The 22,896-nt window shown below is 40.1% G+C and overlaps 1 protein-coding gene across 1 annotated transcript in view; it reads left to right on the top strand.

Moving 5' to 3' along the window:
* The window catches only part of LOC134222811 (cytoplasmic dynein 2 heavy chain 1), a 43,729-nt gene that overhangs the window by 14,149 nt on the left and 6,684 nt on the right, over positions 1–22,896 (top strand). Inside the window, exon 10 of the mRNA XM_062701960.1 lies at positions 9,499–13,206. Coding sequence (XP_062557944.1) covers positions 9,499–13,206 — 3,708 coding nt within the window. The remainder of the gene's footprint in view (positions 1–9,498; positions 13,207–22,896) is intronic.

Here is a 22,896-nt window from a genome sequence, read left to right on the forward strand (position 1 = left end):
AGCTGGGCACTCTTAAGGAAAAAAGTTTTTCTAACAAAACTTTTTCTTGTCGGAATTATTTTCAGTGTATTTTCATCTGAAACTAAACCAATGAAATCCATCGTTATAGCAAATCTATTTTTATGATACATTGTCTAATTTAGTCACTAAATATAGTTTGTTTTTAAATTAAGAGTAATATTAAAAGGGGTTTATATCTTCAAAAAAATATTATATTCCATTATTAGCTTCTTTAGTTGCGACCAGTTACGACCAAGACACTATACTCTGCCTGACTGTACAGGAATACTTAATATGAATACATATGTTAAATCCACCCTTAAAGACACTGAAAAATCAATTCCGTCAAGAAAAGTTTTGTTAGAAAAACTTTTTTCCCTTAAAAGTGTCCGGCTTGCGATGTATGGACGGTTGGTAGGAATATAATCACCTATCTTGAGACAAAATTTCTTCCAAATCAAAAGAGCGTTTTTTGCAAATTGACTTTTATTTTTTGAATTGATTTTTTAGTGTAGGGTTCTATTTAGAGTTTTTCAAAAGTTTTATTAGAAAGTTTGAATGATTTTGCGACAGTCACCCATACAACACTTTTTTGTAGGAAGCGTCGTTTATCGATTATATCCATTTGAAAAAATCAGTAAAAACAAGTTTGACCCTTAACAAAAGATAGTCTGCATCAGATTTGGAAAACCTAAGTATGCACTTTTCTTTTTACAGCACCTTTTAAGTATTGACCAATAAATTGACAAAAAGTCAACTTAACAATAAGAACACTTGCAAGTTCTAAAAAGTCCTATTTGGCTTCATGCATTTCTATTACATTTCTCGCATAACTTTTCAAAAGGACCTAACTAACATTTTTTCATGAATTCTCGCTTAACTTATCAAAAGCACCTAAGTAACATTTTTTTCATGAATTAATTTGAATACTGCAATCAATAGTTTTCATGTTGTTCTGTTGATTGCAGTACTCAAATTAATTCATTAAAAAAATGTTACTTAGGCCCTTTTGAAAAGTTATGCGAGATTTATAGTACAGCAAAAAGCCATCTAGTAGAAAATCTAGATGGATTATTCCATTGCTGACAAACGTTCATTTCGAACCAAAACCAAGTTGCTGGTTGATTTTTTGTCATATACTCTGTCTCGCTCAAACCAACAGCGAATAATCTAACGACTACTTTCACGAACACTTTATTGTCAGATTTTCTGGATATGATACACTGCGCGGCGTTTGTAATGTTCCCAAATGGGTACTTGCACAAAACTTCACGCGGCGAATGACTGTCGAAAGGTACGGCCGCGACAAACGATACACCGCAATGCTATTCATCCATAAGAATCAAGTAAACGGTGCAGAAAGCTCGGCGGTACATTTCATGAAAGGTTCGCCGCGTGCAATTTTGAGCAAATCAGGTAATAAGGACCAGCCACTTTAACCGACCGTGTCCATTTAGCAAGTATGGTGTTGAATATAATCTGTAGATTAAAAAACAGTTTAATAAAGTAAAAAAACTCAGCAAGTAACCGCACAATATTGAGTAAAACAAATTAAGTGTGTAGCATTTCCACATTCAATGAATAAATTTCGCACCGTGTATACTGACAGCATTAAAGTTTGTGTTGCTTCTTTCGTGCTTTATTGATGATGCTAACCTCTCAAGCAAAGCTTTCCAAAGCTTCAAATGTGGAACACGAAAACTAACACACGCGCTATAGAGACCGAAGCCGATGACTTTATCCGCTCGCATCAACACAGTTGTAAAAATTTCATCGTTGGAAATAAAAATCGCATTCGTACATGCTTTCTCGTGCGCTCGTTACGTTTGCTGCCATTTTTTCCTGCTTTGGAAGGAAAGAAGAGGCGTGTCATTGAGGCTAACTGCTTATTGGGTTGGGTGGTTTGGGTGGAATGATGCTACGTTTAGACCAGGCAAGTGAATTGAGCAAATCGCTTGAATTGAACGCGAATGGAACGTGTAAACACCTTAATTCAATTCACTTGAACGAAAAGAAAGTTGAACATGTTCAACTTTTAGCAAGTCAATTGAATTCAACTGAGTTGTTCAACTGACTTGCTCTGTCAAAACGTAGCATGATGGTGTAGTTTGGGCATTTGGGTGATTTGAACATAACGTTCGTTTTCATACACCTCATTATTTCCATATTATGCGGCTTTTTTCCATTGATATTTATGTGAATTGTGTTGTTAATTTTCACAAATGTACTTGTACAATTATTACACAAAGGCATGCAAAATCAATGTATGACATACAACTAGTTTTATTGAACTTTAATATTACATTGGTGAAAAAACACTACGTGGGAATCGGCCCTAAAACAATTGTAGACGCGCTGTCTGGACAGTTAATCCATATTGTATTTTATAATGTATTTTTAAAACGTGCCGCTGCGCTAATTATTGTACTATTTACCCACGATCGCATATTTGTAACATATGCATTTTTTCCTTTCTCGTACAACAAAGTTGTACCGAAAGGCTATATGATTGCTCCAAAAAAAACTTTTGATAGAAGGCCCGGAGACCCATAGTGTTATATACCGATCTACTCAGCTCGACAAACTGAGGTGACGTCTGTTTTTTTTGTGTATGTATGTGTATGTGTACAAATTTTGTAGACACACGTTTTAGAACTTAGAATTATCCGATTTACTCGCAACAAGTTGCATTCGACAGGGAATTGTTTGCTATTGAAAATGGGCCCGATCATTGCTTTTCGGAATTATTGAAAATCATTGTTTTTCCCACAGGTCCCCTTGGAAAAAATCAAAAACAATTGTTTTTGAATGGTGGCAAGGCAAAAATATTAAAATGATCGAAAAAATGTGATCTATTCACCCAAAGAGCTTTTTGACCTTTTTAAAGTGATTTTTCAATATATTTTATAATGCACGAGAAAGGCATCATCACTGCTAGGTGGATTAATCTGGGTTTTTGATTTCTAATATGAAATATTTTTGAATAAAGTCAATGTAAATATCGAAAATCAAATTTAATTACAGTAACTGGTTAGGTGTCGAAGACATCAGAAGATGCAAATGCTTCACAAAATTTTCTACAAGTAAATATGTACCCATCGAACTGACTTTGTTGAATTTGGCAAAATAATTTAAATGGGCGCTACTAGCGTTCTTGTACTTAAGCTTTTCTACTGTCCTAATGGAACCTAATGTTCGGTCAGCTAGTGCATTATCGCTAAAATGCCACCAAAATATTATTCAACATTTTTACACTGTTGATTTTTAAATTAGTTCAAGCTAAAATTTCACCATTTGAAATAAGGTGCTTCCTGTTTATAACTCAAAAGTGCTGATCAGAAAAATGGAAATATTTGATCTGAAGGTGTAATGTAAATAAATAAGAAAATAATGTATTTCTCAGCCCAAAAAAGTTGCATATGCTAGCGAATAAGTGTACGAGGTGGAAGCGATATAGGCACTTGTCTCAATTTGACTTCATGCAAAGTGTACGTACATATATGGCCTCCACTTTGTGAACTTATTCCCATTGACACACGATCTCTTGTTTGCTGAGTTGCCTCGACTTACAAAACTTCTTATAATAAACATCAATGTGCAAAAATCTAACGAATATAGGGTATCTGTTCCATTATTAAAAACATGCTCCTATATCAATAGCATTCGCAAAACAGCCAATTTAGGCTCAATTTGTGTCGTGTTTTGTTGTTATTCGGCGTGCTCACTGCTGAAAAAATCACAGAAATGATAAATAAAACGAATTGCGCACAATTTTTTTTGTTTTCGAATGGTATTGATTTGAGTACATGGTATGAATTTAAGGAGCAGTTCCTCTAATATTCTTAATCACATTAAAAACTAAAAATTGATCGATTTTTTATGTCCTCCTTTTTAACCAAATCAAGACAAAATTTTAAAAACGACTTATCTGCTTTTGTAAACAAAGATTCAAACAACGATTTTACGAATCTGATAGCTGTCCCACGTAAACCAACACCATCAATAGGTAGGTGAAGGATCCCGCTACCTGTTGATGGTGTTGGTTTGCGTGGGAGAGCTATCAGATTCGTCAAATCGTCGTTTGAATCTTTGTTTACAAAAGCAGATAAGTCGTTTTGAAAATTTTGTCTTGAAATGTCCTTTTTCACTACGTTTCGGGAAAATTGTCCTACTTTGGAAAAATTTCATATGGTCACCCTACCACTACTCTAAGAAACAGAGATGCCAGATTTGAAGACATGTCTTCAATTTGAAGACATTTGAATTTCTGTGAAGACATTTATTTCGAGAAGACATTTTGAAGACTTTTCAAAATATTTGAAGACTTATCTACTTATTTGAAGACACTTGAAGACAATCAATAAGCCAGCGAATAGAAAATACAATTTCACTACTTACTCATAAGCTTATAAATTCTGCGACCTCTATGTAAACTAGATATATAAACCTCATTTTATACCTCATACACACTTAACTTTGAGCTGTGCGCTGGTCCCGATGGTAGCATTCGTTTGAATTTTTCTTGGCGGCGTCTTTAAAAAGGTATTTCGATCATTTCGGAACGCAATGACCTATCTAATTTGCGGCAAACATTGACTGAATTTTTCTATGACTAGATTTAATCTATTCAACCGTTGAGCTAGAACCAGAATTCTTTGAATTTCCCGACTTTTCAGTAAAAGACTTTTCAGTTAAAATTTAAAAAATCGTGAATTTTATAAGGAGAATTTCCGATGAGGAATTTTGTGTCTAAATTTAGGAGAATTGAAATTGAAAATTCAGTTAAAATTATCATGGAAATTTATAATAATTTTCGTTAAGAAAAAATAAAGGAAACACTCCAAATATTAAACGGGAAATTCAACTAAGCTCCCACAAAAAAAATTCCTTTTGATTTCCACAAGGAATTTGCCTCAATTAATTCCCATAGAAAATTCTTACGAATGTCGACAAGAAATTGAAATTGTCTTGGTGCTAAATAGATATTTCTCAGATATCCCATAGTAAATTACTACAGAAAAATGTTCTTAAAAGAAATCCGGAGGAAACTTATTACACACCTTCGCTAAATTCTTCCTTGGATTCCTTGGACATTCTTCCAGTATTTTATCTGAGAATTCCTTTATGAATTGCTCGTTCGTTCTAGTATTGTTTCTGAAATTCCTCCCAAATTTCCTACACGAATTTGTCCGGAAGTTTCAGGAATTTCTCCGAAAAATCCTCCAGGAATTTCTGGAGGATTTCTGGAATTTCTTCTAGGAGCTCCTCTGTAAGGTCGTCCGAGAATTCCAGCGAAAGAACATCCAAGATTTCCTTCGGAAGATCCTCCTGAACTACTCCGGTAGCTCCTCCATGAATTCCTCCAGCATTTCTTTCAGGAATTCCTCCGGAAGTTCTTCCAGAAATTCTTCCGAAAGTTCCCCCAGAATTTTCAAAAATTCCCGCTTAAGCTCCTCCTGTGATCCCTCCGAAAGTTTCCACATAAATTCCCTTGGAAGTTTCTCCAGGAATCTCCAAGAATGTTACCGAAAGATTGTCTAAGAATGCCTCTGGAAGTATACTACGGAATTTCTTTGGTATTTCCTCCAGGGTTTCTTTCGGAAATTTCTGCAGCTATATCTCAAGAAGCTCCTCCAAAAATTCATCCAGAACTACTTCCAAGAATTCCTCCGGAATTCCTTCAGTAATTGGGTCCTAAAATGAAGAATCGATATTCGATTTTCTTTCAGGGAACGATGAAGTTAATCATTCCAAACGTGTCAGTTTTTCTTTAGACTCAAAAATCGAAAAGAACATTGTTTAATTTGAAATTGAAGAAAAAGATAAAAAATTCTTCCTCGACTTTTTCGGTCTTGTTTGACGTACGGATTCAAACGCACTAGCAAAACACCACAGGGCACTTGACTCAACCTTTGACAGTTAATATATGTGGCTGACGTTTTGGGCAAAAGATATTTTAGTTACTAGATAAAGATTGTCGCTGTCGTCGCTGTCCGGAACATCTTTTGCTGGCGAGGATAGGGGAGCTAAATGTCAAAGAAGGAAAATCCATACGATTTGACAGCTTGGTACCCAACATGTTCCGGACAGCAGAACAAAGGGAACCGAAGCGACAATCTTTATCTAGTAACTAAAATATCTTTTTTTTGGGCTGATGGTTCATTCGTTCTGAAATGTTGCACAGCCCAAAATTTGCCTTAAAATGTCTTAAACACAAAAATATTATTTTCACTGATTTAGAATTTTACCAGAATTTTTATAACAACGGTACAAGTATTCTTGACCGATGCACTATCGTTTGCAACCATAAACGAGGAAGGGCTTTAGGACCCAATTCCTCAGGAATATCGTTCAGAAATTTCTCCAGAAAATCCCTTCGGAACTCATCCCGAAGTTCCTATTGGAATTCCTTCTTGAGTTTCTCCAAGAATTCCTTCTGAAAATCCTCCAGCAATTCCTCCGGGAGTTCCTTCAGAAATTTCTCCAGAAGTTTCTTCAGTAAATCCTCTGGGTGTTCCAACAGGAATTCTTCGGGAAATTTCGTTTGGATGTTTTTCAAATATTTCACGGTAAATTTTGAAAGCTTACAGGGTATTCTTTAAAAACAAATTTGGAAGAATTCCACATGGAAATTCAGTTAAAAATCCGGTGGAATTTTAACCAGACTCAGTATAAAATCCAGGGGAAACTCGTTATACACTATCTCGTGAAAATTTTATAGAATATTCTTTTGAATTCAATCAATTTGAATGTTTAAAAAAATAAACATTATTCCACATCAATAAAGCAAGGACATGATTGAATTTACAAACCTATTGGATTTTGATATTTCTCGCTAATAATCATAATTTTTATATTGAAGACATTTGAAGACATATTTAAACGACTGTGAAGACATTTGAAAATATCCTCTGGCATCCCTGCTAAGAAATACACATACGCTCTTCGAAACCAACTTGAACTCGCTGCGGACAGCAGCATCACCTTGATATGGTCATGACAGCATTGGGGGAAATGGTGATGCGGTGCTAGCAAACGTCGAACGAAGCTCACATCTGCTGGAAAGTACCCGATGCGATGCCGACGTAAACACCTGTGCAAAAAACTAAAACGCCGCAGTCTGGGCCACTGATTGCCACCAAAAAGATCTTTTACTATACTATCATGTAAAGGACACCACTCTCCCGAGCAATAATCTTCTGAATCACCGAAAACAGGTGGTCCTTTCAATACTCAGAACGAGACACACAAACATCATCAAACTTAAATGGCCTGGAAATGTGGGAAATGACATTTCCCCGAATATAGTAAATCTCGAAAGTATTATTGCTCCGGAATGTACATTTCCTGATAAATAATATTTCTCTTAGATTACATCGAACGAAAAAAAATATTATACTAAAAAAAAAAATTGTTTGCAAGTCACAAAAAAGAGACCACGACCAAATAAGATAACGTCTGTTATGTCTAACGTCTATTATGCCTATCATTTAAATTGGTTTAGGGTCTGTCTCAATTGGATAATTAAACTGAAATTAAACTTAAAAGTGACATTTCTATAATTATCGAATAACCCTGCACGCAGAGCAAGATTACTTTTGACAGATATCGAATCATTTTCTATCGATGTCCTATTGGAATTGCTGGGTAGCACCAGCCATTCTTGTAACGGGGTGATTTTTTAATTTTCGAACTGTTACTATTAAGTTTAATTCTCCAAATGAGACAGACCCTTAGAGTCGTTTGGCTGAAATGGTCATTATGCCGAACGCCGTTTGGCCGAATGCTGTTTGGCTGAACAGTTGAAATTTCGTTCCACATTAAGTGTAGTAAGATGTGAATAGTGAAAAGTCAGAGATGAGATGTTTGAAATGAGTACAGAATAGTGAGAAGTGAGTGGGGAGAAGTACGAAATGAGAAGGGAATGATGAGATAAAGGACAAAAAAAAGGAAGAAGAGATGAGAAAGAATAAGCATAATGGAAAGAGGAAGAAAGAAGAAGAAAGAAAAAAGAAAGAAGGAAGAAGAAAAACGCTCACTCCTTACCATTCACTTGTTACTACTCACTCCCCGATTTCCATATCTCCCTTTTCTCTGCTCACCTCTGACTTGTTATTTCGCACTTCTCACATTGCACTTATCATTTCTCACTTTTTATATCTCAATTTTCACACATTACTTCTCACTTCTTACACATCACTGCTCAGTTTTCACTCCTCATTTCCCTTTTCTCACTTCTTAGTTCTCGCTTCCCATTTATCATTTCTCTTTTTCCACTTCTTATTTCTTATATCCCACTTCTCTATTCCCACTGCTCACTTCTTGCTTTTCACTGCTCACTTTTCACATGTCACTTCTGACTCCCAACTTCTCATTTCTTGCTTCTTGTTTCTCATTTCTCGCTTCTCAATCGCACTTCTCACTTTTCACTTTCTACTTTCTATTTCTCACTTACCACTTTCCACTTTTCACTTTCTACTTTCTATTTCTCACTTACCACTTTTCACTTTCCACTTTTCACTTCTCAATTCTCATTTCTCACTTCACTTCCACTTATCACTTTTTACTTCTCTCTTCTCACTCTTCACTCCTCACTTGGACGCAGAACGATCGCGCTAACAAATAATAGTTTGGTTCTACTTTATGCGGGCAAGTGAATTAATTAGAAACTAAAAGCCTTCAGTTCGCGTTTCCTCGCGTTTTATATTGCACGCTGAACGATCGAGCGATCATCGTAATGTTTGCTGCTCAGTGCAGTCTATAAATCGATTAATTGTTGTGTGTACATATTAATGTTTGAAAAGCTCTGACGCTCACATCACTTATCAGTGTCAGTGTGAATCCAGACCAAACTATACCTACCCTTGAATAAATGTTCCTTCCTGTGATTTTTGTGAAGTCGCAAAGGTAAACAAGGTCTCTAAAAAGCAAAAATCTCCAACTAATGTTCCTTTCTTTTCCCTAACTGACTATAGGTCGTGGCCGGGGCCGTTATTATCCTTTGTATTTATTGAGATACTAAAACTTGTACAGTGAGAATGAACAATCTGCCATTCAGTTGATTCAGAGTCCAATTTCTTTGATTCTGGTCAATCACGGAGTAGCAACCATAGTGTACAGTCAGTAAAAGCTAAGCTAAACTCACTTGTCACTTCTTACTTCGTATTTCTCATTGTTCTCTTCTCACTTTTCACTACTTTTTTCTCATTTCTCTCTTCTCGATCATCACTTCTCACTTCTTACTTTTCACTGCTCACTTCTTAATTCTCACATCTTATTTTGAATGATATGTGAAAAATGTCTCATTCCTCACTTCTCGCTGTACACTTCATATAATTCTCATAACTCATCTCTCATTTTTCACTACTCGCAATCTAATTTTCTTCAAGTATTCGGCCAAATGGCCCAACTCCCGTTATTTATGCGTCGTACTTATGCCTACCGTATTTATGCTCCTTTTTCCAGGCACAGAAGTAATTCTTTATCACTTTTTTTCAGACACGGAAGTAATCTGCATAGACATTCCTATGTCCGATGCATTTCTTGACACAGTTATGGCAATGGTGCGGGTCCTATCCAGACCCCAAGCAAATCTGGTGCTTTGCGGAAGAAGTGGTTCCTGCCGTCTGGAAGCTCTTTACGTTGCGGCCTGTATGTTGAACATCAAAATTGCGTTCCCTCAACCGGCCAAAACTTACACGATCAATGATTTCAACAACGATTTGAAAATTGTCATGCAGAACTGCGCAATCGAAAACGAACCGGTTGCATTCTACATTGACCACGTGGTAATCGAATATCTGGACGATGTTATGAAAACCTGCGAAGCCATACTCGAGGGTGCGGATATGTCCGACTTTTTCGGGGAAGATTTGGAGAACTTGGCGAACCCGTTGAAAGCTCAAGCTGCTTTGGAATCATTCCAGCTATCTCTTTCGGCTTACTTTCTGCAACGGTTGAGGAATAACTTCCATTTGGTTATCCTACTGGAGTATTCGTCTCCCAAGCTTCGGGAACTTCTGGAAAACTACTCCGCATTGTACCAGAAGTCAGAAATGATTTGGATCCTGGACGAAATGATAACCCCCGTGGACAGTCTTGTGCGATATCTCGGAGAAATCAGTAGAACTGGTTCCGATTCACAGCAAATACCTGTACCCGTATTCTTCAACGATCTGCTGGACAGCGGTATAAGTCAATGGTCACGATCGCCAAAGCGCAGAATTCAACTTGTTCGATCATATCGACACGTTTATGAGAACGAAAAGGGCGACAAGGAGCGCTACAAATCCAAGATCCAAATCGGAGTCGACAAACTGTCGGAAACTCACAAAGTGGTTGAAAAGCTCAAGCTGGAAGCGCAGGAGAAGCAGAATGCCTTAGCGGAGAAACGCAAACTGGCGAACACATCGCTGGAGATGATTTCATCAACGATGCGAGGGGCTAATGATCAGAAAACTGAATTGCTAGAACTACAGCGCAAGACGCGAGAGAGCAGCGTCAAACTGATGGAGCGGAAAAAAGTAATAGAAGAAGAGCTCAGTCAAGTCGAACCAATATTACGGGAAGCAAGTGCCGCAGTTGGGCAAATAAAGACGGAAGCCCTGTCGGAAATTCGATCGCTGAGAGCTCCTCCGGAAACTGTGCGAGACATTCTGGAAGGGGTTTTGCGTTTAATGGGCATACGGGATACCTCGTGGAACAGCATGAAGACGTTCCTAGCTAAGCGGGGTGTTAAGGAGGACATCCGATCGTTGGATCCGGTTAGAATTAACCCAGAGCACTGTCAAGCAGTCGAGAAATTGTTGCAAGCGAAGTCAGAGTCGTATGATCAGAAAAATGCCAAGCGAGCGTCGGCAGCGGCAGCACCCCTTGCAGCGTGGGTTATTGCCAACGTCAAATATTCCAAGGTCATTCAGAGCATCAAACCACTAGAGCGGGAGCAGAACGAACTGAAAGAAAACTTAGAAAAGGCCGAGCGGGAAATGAAGTCGCTGTCAAGTGGACTGGATAACGTAAACGACAAAGTGAAGGAGCTGTCCGAACAGTTGAATGTCTACACTCAGGAAGCAGCGATGCTGGAAATAAGGCTGGAGGATGCAAAGACTACCCTTCATTTGGCGGAAATTTTGGTGCAAAGCTTAAGTTCGGAATATGTTAGCTGGAGTAAGGAACTAGAAGAGCTGAACGGAACCATAGCTCACATGGAAAAGCGTACCGTCTTGACAGCATTTTGTATCACGCATCTTTCTGATCTGTTATTGCAAGACAGAAAAACTGCTTTGAATAAATTATCTGCGTTGACCAAGGAACAACCTTTTGATCTGGACGATCTCGTAACCAATCAAGACAAAATTATTTGGGAAAGTATGGGTCTTACTGCTGACCAACAATACCGAGAAAATGCCGTCGTGCTTAATCAATTCCTCCTACTACCTTTCGGTGCGACCCCTATTCCGTTGTTGATAGATCCCACTGAACTTGGTCGAACGTGGTTGACGAACTACCTAACTCATTTGAGTCGAACCTTCGAACTGACAAGTCAATCCACAGATCGTTTTAGTTACATACTCGAATTGGCTATTCGGTTCGGAAAGATTCTCATTATCCGAAACGTGAATGCCATCGAGACACCTCTCCTCTCGCTTCTATTCACCCGCATCCACAGCCGCTTCAACAAGCGAATGATTCAGATTGGCAATAAACTGATCGACCTTCACGACGACTTCAAACTGATCTTGGTAACTCAAAACGAGAAGCTTAGTCTGGGTCCGGAACTGCAGGCTTACTTCATGAACCTCATGTTCACTACAACAATTGACGGTTTGACGGACGTGCTCACGTCCAAATGGGTTCAGACCAAAGATCCGGAAATTGAGAAGAAGCGAGTTGAAGTCCTTCAAGAAGAAGGTCGACTGACGAAGGAAAAACGCAACCTCCAGGATAGTCTTTTGCAAGAGCTGTCGGCATCACAGGGGGATGTTCTTAAGAATGAACCTCTTCTGAATACTTTAAACAGTATCAAGGCAAGTGCCAGATCGATTGAACAGTCATTAGTAGAGTTCTCGGGCATACGAGATCAACTAATGGAGCACTATAACCGAAGGCGAGAGTTTTGTGATATGGCCTCTCGTTTCTATATGGGAATCAGACGTTTTTACGGCATAAACGTGTCCAAGTTCACAACAATATTTCTGAGCGTTATTGAGAACGAAAACCATTCAACCGTTGATGAACTCTACAAGATCTTAGTGAGGAGAGTGTTCTCTCTGCTGAGTAGAAGCATCCCCAAAGACGAGCAAATGATTCTTGGACTAAATATTTGCAAACAAGCGTTCCATCAGCTATTACCGGAAAAGGAATGGGAATCGTTTGTGTTTAATTTTACGAACGCCGAACAGATCACGGATAATCAGATTCCTTCATGGATTAAACAAGAGTTCGTTCCGAAGGTTTTGGCTATGAAGCAACAACACCCTGAATTCTATTCAAAACTCAATCTTGACAATGTCAGCACCTGGCAGAAATACATAGAAAATGATGATATCAACGTTCCGGTTTCCGTTACCGATTTTCAAGCCATAATTGTAGCCCAAGTTTTGAGACCTGACTTATTGATTCGGACCATAACTCGGTCGGTTCAGAATATCCTTGGCTTGAAAACGTTGTACACGACTCGACCCTCAATCAAATTGCTGGCAGAGGAAAGTGCAGTTGAAGAACCACTTTTGCTGATCACTTCATCCGGAATAGACCCCTCGGAAGAGGTCCGGGAGTATGCCAAACAAACGATTGGCTTGTCCAAATATGCCGAATTTACAATAAGCAAAGGTCACGAAACGGATGCCATGAAGCTGATCAAAGAAACTGCCACCGGTGGTGGTTGGGTGTGCTTGAAGAACGTTCATACCGTTCCGCACTGGCTTCGCCACCTGGATGAAGCACTGAAATCGTTGAGCCCGGTGGAAGACTTCAGACTGTGGTTGACATCGGAAACGGACAAGAATTTGTACGAAGTGTTCATCAAGAAGTGCAACAAAGTGCTGTACGAGCCTCCGAAAGGGCTTAAACACAAGATGAAATTACTGCTGGATCAGCATGCCGGAACGGTGACCAAGAAGAGGGATTACAAATCGATCAAGATGTACGTTGGATTGTTCATGTTGCACTCGATCATCCAGGAGCGACGATCATATGTTCCTCAAGGTAAGTAAACACAACGATGCACAAATCGAATCTCGCCCTTAGGATCATAGGGACGAAACCGTATTGATCGATATCTCTATATCGTTCATGTTTCTTTCGTAAATAAGGTCGAAGCAAATGTTAAATATATTTTATGTCACCACCCCTCCTCCTTCAACTTTCCAAAAATATTGAGAGGGCAAAAATAAAATTTTAAGGATGCATCACTGCTTTTATTTTGGTACAAAATATATCATTTATAGACCATATAGGGTTACTGCTCCTGGACTTCATCTCATAGCTCCGATATTTATTCCACGAAAAACAAACCAATTAAAAGGTGTTTGATTTGTTTTTTATTTTTGTAATTTTTATGATCACGCTCACGTATGTTAGCAAAAAGAAGCGACAAAACTGGTGTCGTATTTCTTTTTTTCGCGATGAGATGAATAAATGTTCAGTGAGATGGAAAACGGAGCAGTTCCCCTATTATGTCACCGAGAATATTTCAAATGAAAATATGAGCATATGTATATCTCTTTCGGCAATAATATTCTATATCTCTCTATATTCTAATATTCTTACATTAATATCAGATCACGAATATTAAAGAGACTCTACAAATTCCGTCTACTCTCCCTTGCAATATGGCCGACCCATTTCCATCCAGGTTCTCGAACATCTATTGATATCGGTACATATTTGACGGCTTTTATGTTGCTCGGCTCCAATAGCCTGGCGAGCAAAGGCGTAGGATTTCTAACCCGTAGATGGCGAGTTCGATTCTCAGTCCGGTCTAGGATGTTTTCGGGTTGGGAACTTTCTCGACACCCAGGGCATAGTGTATCCATTGTACTTGCCACACATTGCTACAATTATTAGAATGCTACTTAATTGCGGCATAGATACGACCTGAGTGCAATGTCCTGCAGGATTCCATAGTCCAGCGTTTGCTTGCCTACGTCCTACGTCCATTCACACTGTGGAGTTGCTGTTGCTCGGATTTCGATATCATCGTCGGTGGGGCTCAGCATTCTGGATCCCTCCAATCCGCAGCGTCGGCAGAGATTGCTTCTGTCAGGGCCTTTGCAGTCCCATTGCTTGTGCCCCGATTCCATGCACTTGAAGCAAACTTCGGGTTGCTCGTATATGCCCACAGGGCATACCGACCATCCCACCTTGACGCTCCCTAACTTGACTACCTTGGAGGCGTCCGCTGCAGATAGCCGAACCAATGCTACCTGCGTCCCTGCCGGACCTTTCTGTAGCCGAACGGCTGCGGTGGGCGTCTCCACTTCGCACTGTCGCCGCAGTGCCGTGACGAGCTCTTCGACTTCGGTGATCTCGTCCAGGTCTTTAACCCTTAGATTCACCTCCGTAGTGAGCGCCCTCACCTTGACCGTCTCGCCTAGAACTTCCTCCGCCAACTTCTTGTAGGCGGCGCTCCGCTTCAGCTCGAGGATCATCTCGCCCATCCGGGTACGTCTTATTCGACGTACGTCGGCGCCGAGTTCACCGAGCTTGACGTCACTCCTCATCGCCTTCAAAACGTCCGAGTACTTAGCCTCGTACTTACCCTAGACTTCTTGCTACCCTCATTCGCCTGGGCCTTCTTTTCGGCCCTTGACGTCTTCGGTTTCCTCTTGTTCTTGACCAGGGTCCAGGAGGCGTCATCCCCCTCTATTTCCCTGGTCTGGTGCGGCTGAGAACTTTCAGCCTGCCGTAACCCCTTACCACCGTCTTTCTTGAGTAAACGGACCTTTCCAGGTCCTTCCTCCCCCGGTTATGGAGGTACCTGGCCGGGGTTCAGCTTCCCAGCCCCACTACCCTTGTTCAGGGTAGTAACCCTCCGCGTTTTGGAGCGGCCCCCAGGGAGCTCATCCCCAGGAGACTGTGTAACAGTCAAAAAATCAGGCCATTGCTGTTAAATGAATTTATTTTAATTTTAATCCCCCAAGCTTTTTATAGCAAGATATTCACTTTCACTCGGGCAACCGAATGAACTTGAATGTACTGTAGTAGTCATACAGGCGTTGTAAAATTATTAGAAAATACTACCTCAGATCACAAAACTCGAGCTTGGGACCAATATATTGAGGACCGCGACGAATATGTGGAGAAAGAACTAAAATTAAAAACGAGACAGACAATCAGACGAGGGTTTGAGAGCTTGTTGGAGGAATAAGGACAGCCTATGGTAGAAGTAAGAAAGTGATTAACTTCCACCAACGATCTCACGAATATAAATAAATTATCTTGGTCAAATGGACCATTTCAGTCTCCTCTTTTTAATCACTCGTCCACTTCTAGCGATCACTTAAAACCGATCAGTTGTGTTCTTAGCTATCGGAAAGTGTTTATAGAAAACCACGCTACAAAAGACAGTTGTCATTGAAGGTTAAGTTCTCCCCAGTTGGTGTAATAAACCCAAAGAGTTTTATTTTAAGAACAAATCTGACCAAACGAATGGTTTTGTGATATCAGTTAGATTCCTCATCAAATGTACTATACACGATTACTAGAACCTATAAGAAGAACGAATAAAGGGTGAACAAAGGAGCAACAAGAAAGCCACACCACGTGGCTTTCTTTGCTTGGATCTCTATCAACAGGGATCACGATCTTCCCTGCCGGACACGTGCGGCCCAATCGACCGAATCGACAATTGAAATTTGTACTTCTCGTTTCTTGCCACCGATCCAAGAATTTTGTTTCGACCAGAACCGCAGAGCCCACCAGCGAGCGAGAGCCTGTAACCGTTACGAAAACCTCATTAGGTCGTGAAAATCTGGTATCTTCCGGATTTCGGTGGTGCTATTCGATCCCTACGGTAACCCCCACTACACGAAAGCGACGCGTCGTGGTCGCATCGAACGGTTCAGACCCTACTTTCATCATCATCCGTATCAGGGCTCAAGCGAAGTGCGAAGATCTTTCACTACGATCACATCAGTTTGTCGAATTGAGACACGAACATCTCTGCAGGTGCACCGATATCGAACGCGCTCAGCGGAGCTATTTTGTATGAATCTGCAGATCGAGTGGTGCTAAATTCGCTCGCACTAGGAGACCAGCATCGTCAAAGGATCAACAACGGCCGCAACGTCAGTAGGTACCTTAGTATAAGCCACAGTCACACCCATAGGTAGATAGGTTAGGGAGGAATTCGTTGTATGGGTACGAAAAGCTCCAATAAAATCATGAAAGTTCAACCTATTACTCTCAGTGAAAGCTAGTTGTGTTATGAGTATCTATCTTGAGGAGAATGATTTTCAATTTCCAGTCCGTCGCGATTATTGAGAGAGTCGCCAGAGCCCAGCATGACGCGGTAAGGGACAATTACTGTGGAGGGTGCCCAGGTACCCCACAGGCTCCGTTAAAGGCCTAGCTTATTATTTCACCCCCCTGGCCATGCATCCCCTCGGCACGGGTCGCTTGACGCCTTGGGATTAGGGGTTAGGGACGATGGTCCCGGTCTAACTCGTAGTGGCCATGGGGAGGGGTCGTCAAGCCCTTGGACAAAGTCCCTGCTGCCCCTACACCCTTAACATGATATAGAGTGCTCTTGCGTTAGTAGAGCAGTGCCATCATCTGGGTTTTCGTGATTTCATCTGGGTTTTCGTTTCCATGATTTCGTCGATTACGATGGGCAGCAGTAACAGAGAAATAATACATCCATCTTTGCCTCACTCTAGTGCATGCCTCTGGATTTTATCTAGACATTCCTTGCTTCTAGGGACGCCTCACAGTTTTCGGGGGGTCTCCCTAGAAAAAAATAGTTCTGCCCCTAGGATTTGAACAGTTAGTTAACAGTGATATCAATTTTCAACATACATACCGTTAGCCGTTCGATAACTGCAACGCATTGTGACATGTGCATCCAACAACACCAGTGGGAACATGCTGCGATTGTAATTTACCGCCGTAGGCATTCAACCATCAGTTCATTGCCTGCCCAAAATTGTCAGCACTTATGGCAACGGCCAGAAGTGTCGTATAACAATTTGTTGAACCATTCTGTTGCCATGCATCGGCATGGATTTTCGAGTATTCTATCTTTCTCTCTGTCGCATGGTCAACGATCATTAATTGGTGATCGTGTACATATCGTTTACAAAGATCGGTACTTCAAGTGTCTCCAGTAGGACTTTGAAACATATAAGTTTCAAATAAAGATTCATTCGAAAACCAACTTCAAACCAACGTGGTTCAAATGATCCAACATATCACTGCCAAGAGAAGAGTAATTATCAATTAGTAACAGCATTCTTGAAGTTAAACAGTTGTCAATCGACATCAGATGCAATAAAGTGCATCTAAATGTGCAGCGGCAATGCAGCTGTCATTGAGTTTGACATCAGTTTGAAGTTAAGCGGTCCGATAACTGCAAAACTGTTGCAACCGTTGCAACAGTTGCAGTTGAAAAGCATTGCAGTTAAATGACTTGCAGTTAACGAACGTCTACTGTATTGCATAATGAATTACTGAAAAAGTTTGAAGACATAAGAGTTACGACGGCACTAACACTACGCCGTAGTCTATAAAAAAATAAACACTGTAGTTAATGAGAATGTTATGAAACGCACAAAGGTTTAGATAAAAACAGAAACAACAGTTTCTGCTCAGCACAAAGTTTCTTCTCAGTTCTCACAACATAACTTTTTATCAGCATATTTCGCGTAAGGAATGAAGTGAAAACACTACATTTTAACGGATTTAGTGTATTTTTGTTCGTTGCAATCTTTTATTTTTATTTAAAATGGTAAAAAATACAAATTTTCACATATACCACGACAATTCATGAAAGTAAATGAGCATTTTGACATTGGAGTATAAATTTATGCGCCAAATAAGAGGGTACTGTCATACTTGCCAAACTCCATATGAAAAAAAAATCAATTTCTTCCCCTCTGGAAATTGCACTTGGTGTGATTTAGGTAAGGAAACATTGATTTAAAAACATCAAAGTAAGCTTGATATAAACAACAATGGATCAATCAATCAAAGCATAATCGTGGTACTTCACCAGCAGTCAAAGATATGTGGTCAGCCATCACGGACTGGAGTGATAGTTTATCAACAGACTTCCGCTTGCCTAGCAGCATGATAATCAAGATTTTTTTATGTACAGGTTATCCGACTTCGTCAGTAGATGGGAATAACCAGCGCGGGGGGGGGGGGAAACATACATTTTTAGTGCAAAACATAAACAAACGAGCATAAATTCCATACAAAAATCCAAGATGGCTGAGTTGGGGATATTGACAAGTCGGATAACCTGTACATAAAAAAATCTTGATGATAATCTTCACAATTCCCATAAGCATTCAAGAAGGATTCTCATCAGAATCCGAGATGAATTCCCATCAGAATCTGAGAAGAATTCTCATTGGAATCTCTAAAGAACTTCTTTCAGAATCATCGAAGTATTCCAACCGGAATCCAAAACAAAATAAATCACACTGAATTCCTTTCGGTATCGTTGAAGGCTAATTCATGGAGGATTTGCTTCAGAATCTCTCCTTGATTTGTTTCGGAATTCCTTAACGATTTGCTTCAGAATACTTAGACGATTTGCTTCGGAATCCCTTGAATATTTAATTCGGAGTCTCGACATTTTGCCTGAGAATCCCTCAATGATTTGCTTCGGAATCCCTCTGACGATTTGTTTCGAAATCCCTCGTCAAATTGCTTCGGAATCATTCGACGATTCCCTTCAGAATACTTCGACGATTTGCTTCGGAATTCCTCGAAGATTTAGTTCGGACTCCCTCGACGATTTACTTCGGAATCCCCCAATGAATTGTTTCGGAATCATTCGTCGATTTGCTTCCAAATCCTTCGATGATTTGCTTCGGAATCTCTCCCAAATATGCTTCAACATCTCTAGAGAATTCCCTTCGGAATCACTGGAGGATTCTTCACAGAACCCCTGGAGGAATAATTCGGTCCCTCGACGATTTGCTTCGGGATCCCTCGACAGATTTCTTCGGAATCCTTGGAACATTCACATTAGAATTTCAGGAACAATCTCGTTGCAACTCCTGTAATATTTCGGTCGGATCTCTTGGAATATTCCCGTTCAAATTCCTGGCGAATGAAGGATATCTAGAAGATTCTAATTGGAATCCCTGGAACATTCCCATTAAGCTATAACCTCTTAATCTATTTTCTCTATTTTGAGCTTCTTTTCAAAAATTCTAGAACATTTAAGTTATCTTAGTGGTAATGTGATAAATCCGGTCCAACCACCTTAGGCAATTGCGGATCTCATCCATATTCTCTTTTCTCGAACATTTGCTACAACGACTCAAATTGATACGGTCCAAACCAGGCGGGTGCTAAGCTGTCAAATTTTTGTTGCCACCAATCGAGCGAATGCCGACGGCACTAACACCAAGCCGTATTCTATGAAAAATAAACACTGCAGTGAGTGAGAATGTTCTGAAACGCACAAAGTTTGGATAAGGCAAGAAAAAACTGTTTCTGCTCAGCACAGAGGTTTTTTTATACCAACACAATTATTTATCTGCATATTTCGCGTAAGGAATAAAGTGAAAACACTACATATTTACGGATTTGGTGTATTTTTGTTCGTTGCGATCTTTAATTTAATATGTGCTTTCGACACCATGGTGCACTCTCTTGTAAACACGGTAAACAATACAAATTTTTACAAATACCACCACAATTTATAATAGTATATGAGCATTTTGACATTGGAGTATAAATTTATGCACCAAAAACGAGGGTACTGTCATACTTGCCAAACTCCATATGAAAAAAATCCGTTGTCGCCCCTCTGGTCCAAACACAATGGATACGTTTGCGTGCGTTTTGACAGTTTTCGCGCCGTTTGGTGATAGCGGATTTCCTATCGTCTGCGCACTCTCGTCTGTTTGTAGAAGCTTCCACGAAATATGAAGTAGTTCTCCGTTATGCATAGCCTTGCCAGCTTTAGGTACATCTTCACCTTTCCTCGCCATACTGTTTCCATCCTTTGTGTTAGCAGCCAAGCCTCCCGAAGATTCTGAGCGTCTTTCACTGCAACGCTTGGGAACAATGCCGCTACGCCGAATGATACCTCTTAGCTTACCTTCATACCTTCAGCTTCTGGCCGAACTCCTGGGTGTTGATGACTGACCTGCTGGTTTCGGCATACTTTGGAACTCCTTCACTAACCATTTGGCTAGGTTTTGGGTGGGGGAGCCTACTGATGAAACTATCTCTCGCATCTCCTTTTCGGGTTTATGGATCTGATCTTCTTATTGGCGAGATCGGACTACGCATTCCTCGGATTCACCGGCAGAGTAGAAGAGAAGTGGGCGGCGAAGAATGTATCCGGCGAAACCTACGAGAATTACAGATGTATCCTTTGGAAGATTGAGGAGCGTGGAGAAGCAAAGGCCACGCATCGGGAAGAATTAGTGAAGTGAAGCACTAGTTCCGTCAACGATATGTATCTATAAGTGGGAACCGGGCGCTGCTGCAGACAGGACATGCAGGCGTGGGTGGACTTCCTGGTCGATGAAGAAAGGGTGACTGCAGCAACCGGGGATTATTGCCTCAATTACTCTTTTCGAACAGCTTTTTTTAAGTCTTCAGTGTTCTTCAAAAAGGAGCCATCCGAAGCATGAAATCTAAAGGGGCCCCCAATGTCGATCGGCTATCGGCGGAGGTGCTCAGAACTGACCCTATGCTGTCTGTGCGAATGTTGTAGCAACTATTATGCATGTGTTCCTTTATTTGCTATTCATTGACTACAGGAGGGCTTTCTGTTGTCTGTGTAGCCCAAGGCTGGCTCGTCTCGTTGTGGAAATCTGGGGTGGCATTGCGCACCTCGACACGAAACGAGCAAACAAAACGAGTCTGATTTGGCTAATGATGACGAAACGCTATATCAGTACTGTGACGCTCTTTTATGCGGAGTGGGCTCAACGAGCTGACCGTATGCTTCTTTGTAGCGGGTCTCACCGTCAACGTCAGCAGGACCAGGAGGCTGAATAACAATGAAGACAGCCCCTCAAACTTTGCAGTAGCCGGGTGTTCGGAGTTAATATCTTGACGCTCTGATATCATCAGATGGCGTATTTGGGATCGACAAGGGAGCAAATGCCAGAAAAACTGGGGCTACCTACGCGAGTTTTCGAAATATTTGGAGACCCAACCTGATTGATTACTCACCAAAGTTCGAATGTTCTGAAGATAACGTAGATGAAGTCTAAAATTTATGATTCGGACGACGGCCTTACAGCTGGATAACGTGTGCCGAGCTTCTTCTTCTTCTTCTTCTTCTTCTTCTTCTTCTTCTTCTTCTTCTTCTTCTTATTCTCCTTCTTCTTCTTCTTCAATGGCTCTACATTCAGGGTTGTTACGGAGATCCTGAAATATTATCCGCGCCGACTAAAATCAAATCCGCGCCATTTCCGCGCGACATGAAATCCATTCCACGCTATATCCGCGCGACCCAAAACTAAATTCCAAGCGAATAAACCTTAAATATCAATTTTGGTCACCACAATTTACTGAACGTCTTCTTTTCGAGTTCGATTTTATAATATTACTGATTTTAAATATATTTTTTAACTTCAACATTACACATATTAGTACAGCAGTCAATATAACAACCCTGCTAGATGGTCCTTTTCACCACTAGTAGTACTGAGGCTAAGAGAACAAGAACCTAAAAGCCAATACTATTTTAATAAGCACCGCATTTTAGATGAGATGAATTTTTTGGCATGTTCCGTTATTATCTGTGTGTCAGGAATGTTCATACCAGATTTGAACATAATTGATTATAGATAAACTTGGCAAATAATAAGAATCTGACAAAACAGTAATTTCTTCTGAATAAATAAATTATGCAATTTACAACAAAATTATTGATCATAAGACAGACTTGCGTACAGATTAAGGAATTAGACCATACAACTTCGTTTTATTAACAAAACTTCTGTATATCAATTATTTGAATTCGTATCAACAAACAAATAATACAAAATCTATCGTAGTTGCTCAAGCTCCGCTGATTTGCAACTCAGAATGCTGAGTTTGAATCGTAAGTTCATTCGAAAGTTTCAACAGAAATTTCTTCGAAAATTTTGTAGAATAATTTGCGTAAACTCCAGTGAACATTGGTTAGGAATTTGTGCGTAAGGTCTTCTTTTAATTCTTGTGATAGATAAACTCTCTACAAGCTCATGCAGTAAAATCCGGCAATTGACATTTTTAGTTACAATTTATCCGCAATTATTCGGTAGGCCTGTGTCGTTTTTTACTACAATTTCAGCTAAAATCTCGGAGAAAATTTGCGAAAACTCCTGCAGAAATATATTATGCATGCGCAGTAGAGTGGCTCAAAAAACACTTTTTCAAATTTTTCGATGGGCCGCCCTCTTATTCGGTTCTATTTGATGCCCTGATGCTGTGGACAAAATTTCAGCCAAATCGGTCAACGTTTGGGCGGTGCTAAACTCGATGGAAGTTTATATGGAAAAATGTATGCAGAAACATCCAAAAACAGTGATTTGCAGTTGGACGGTACAATTTACGATCAAGAACCATGATACTCATTCAGTTCTTGTAGAATTAAATACAAAATGCTATGCTGAAAACCGCGAGAAGATTTGAGTTTATTACGCAAAGATATTAGCATTTTACTGGAGTGTTGTAGGGGTGAATTTATTTCTTTTTAAAGGTAAAAGAAAC

This window comes from Armigeres subalbatus, chromosome 3, assembly GCF_024139115.2.
Source record: "Armigeres subalbatus isolate Guangzhou_Male chromosome 3, GZ_Asu_2, whole genome shotgun sequence".
In the NCBI taxonomy this organism is placed as follows: Eukaryota; Metazoa; Arthropoda; class Insecta; order Diptera; family Culicidae; genus Armigeres; species Armigeres subalbatus.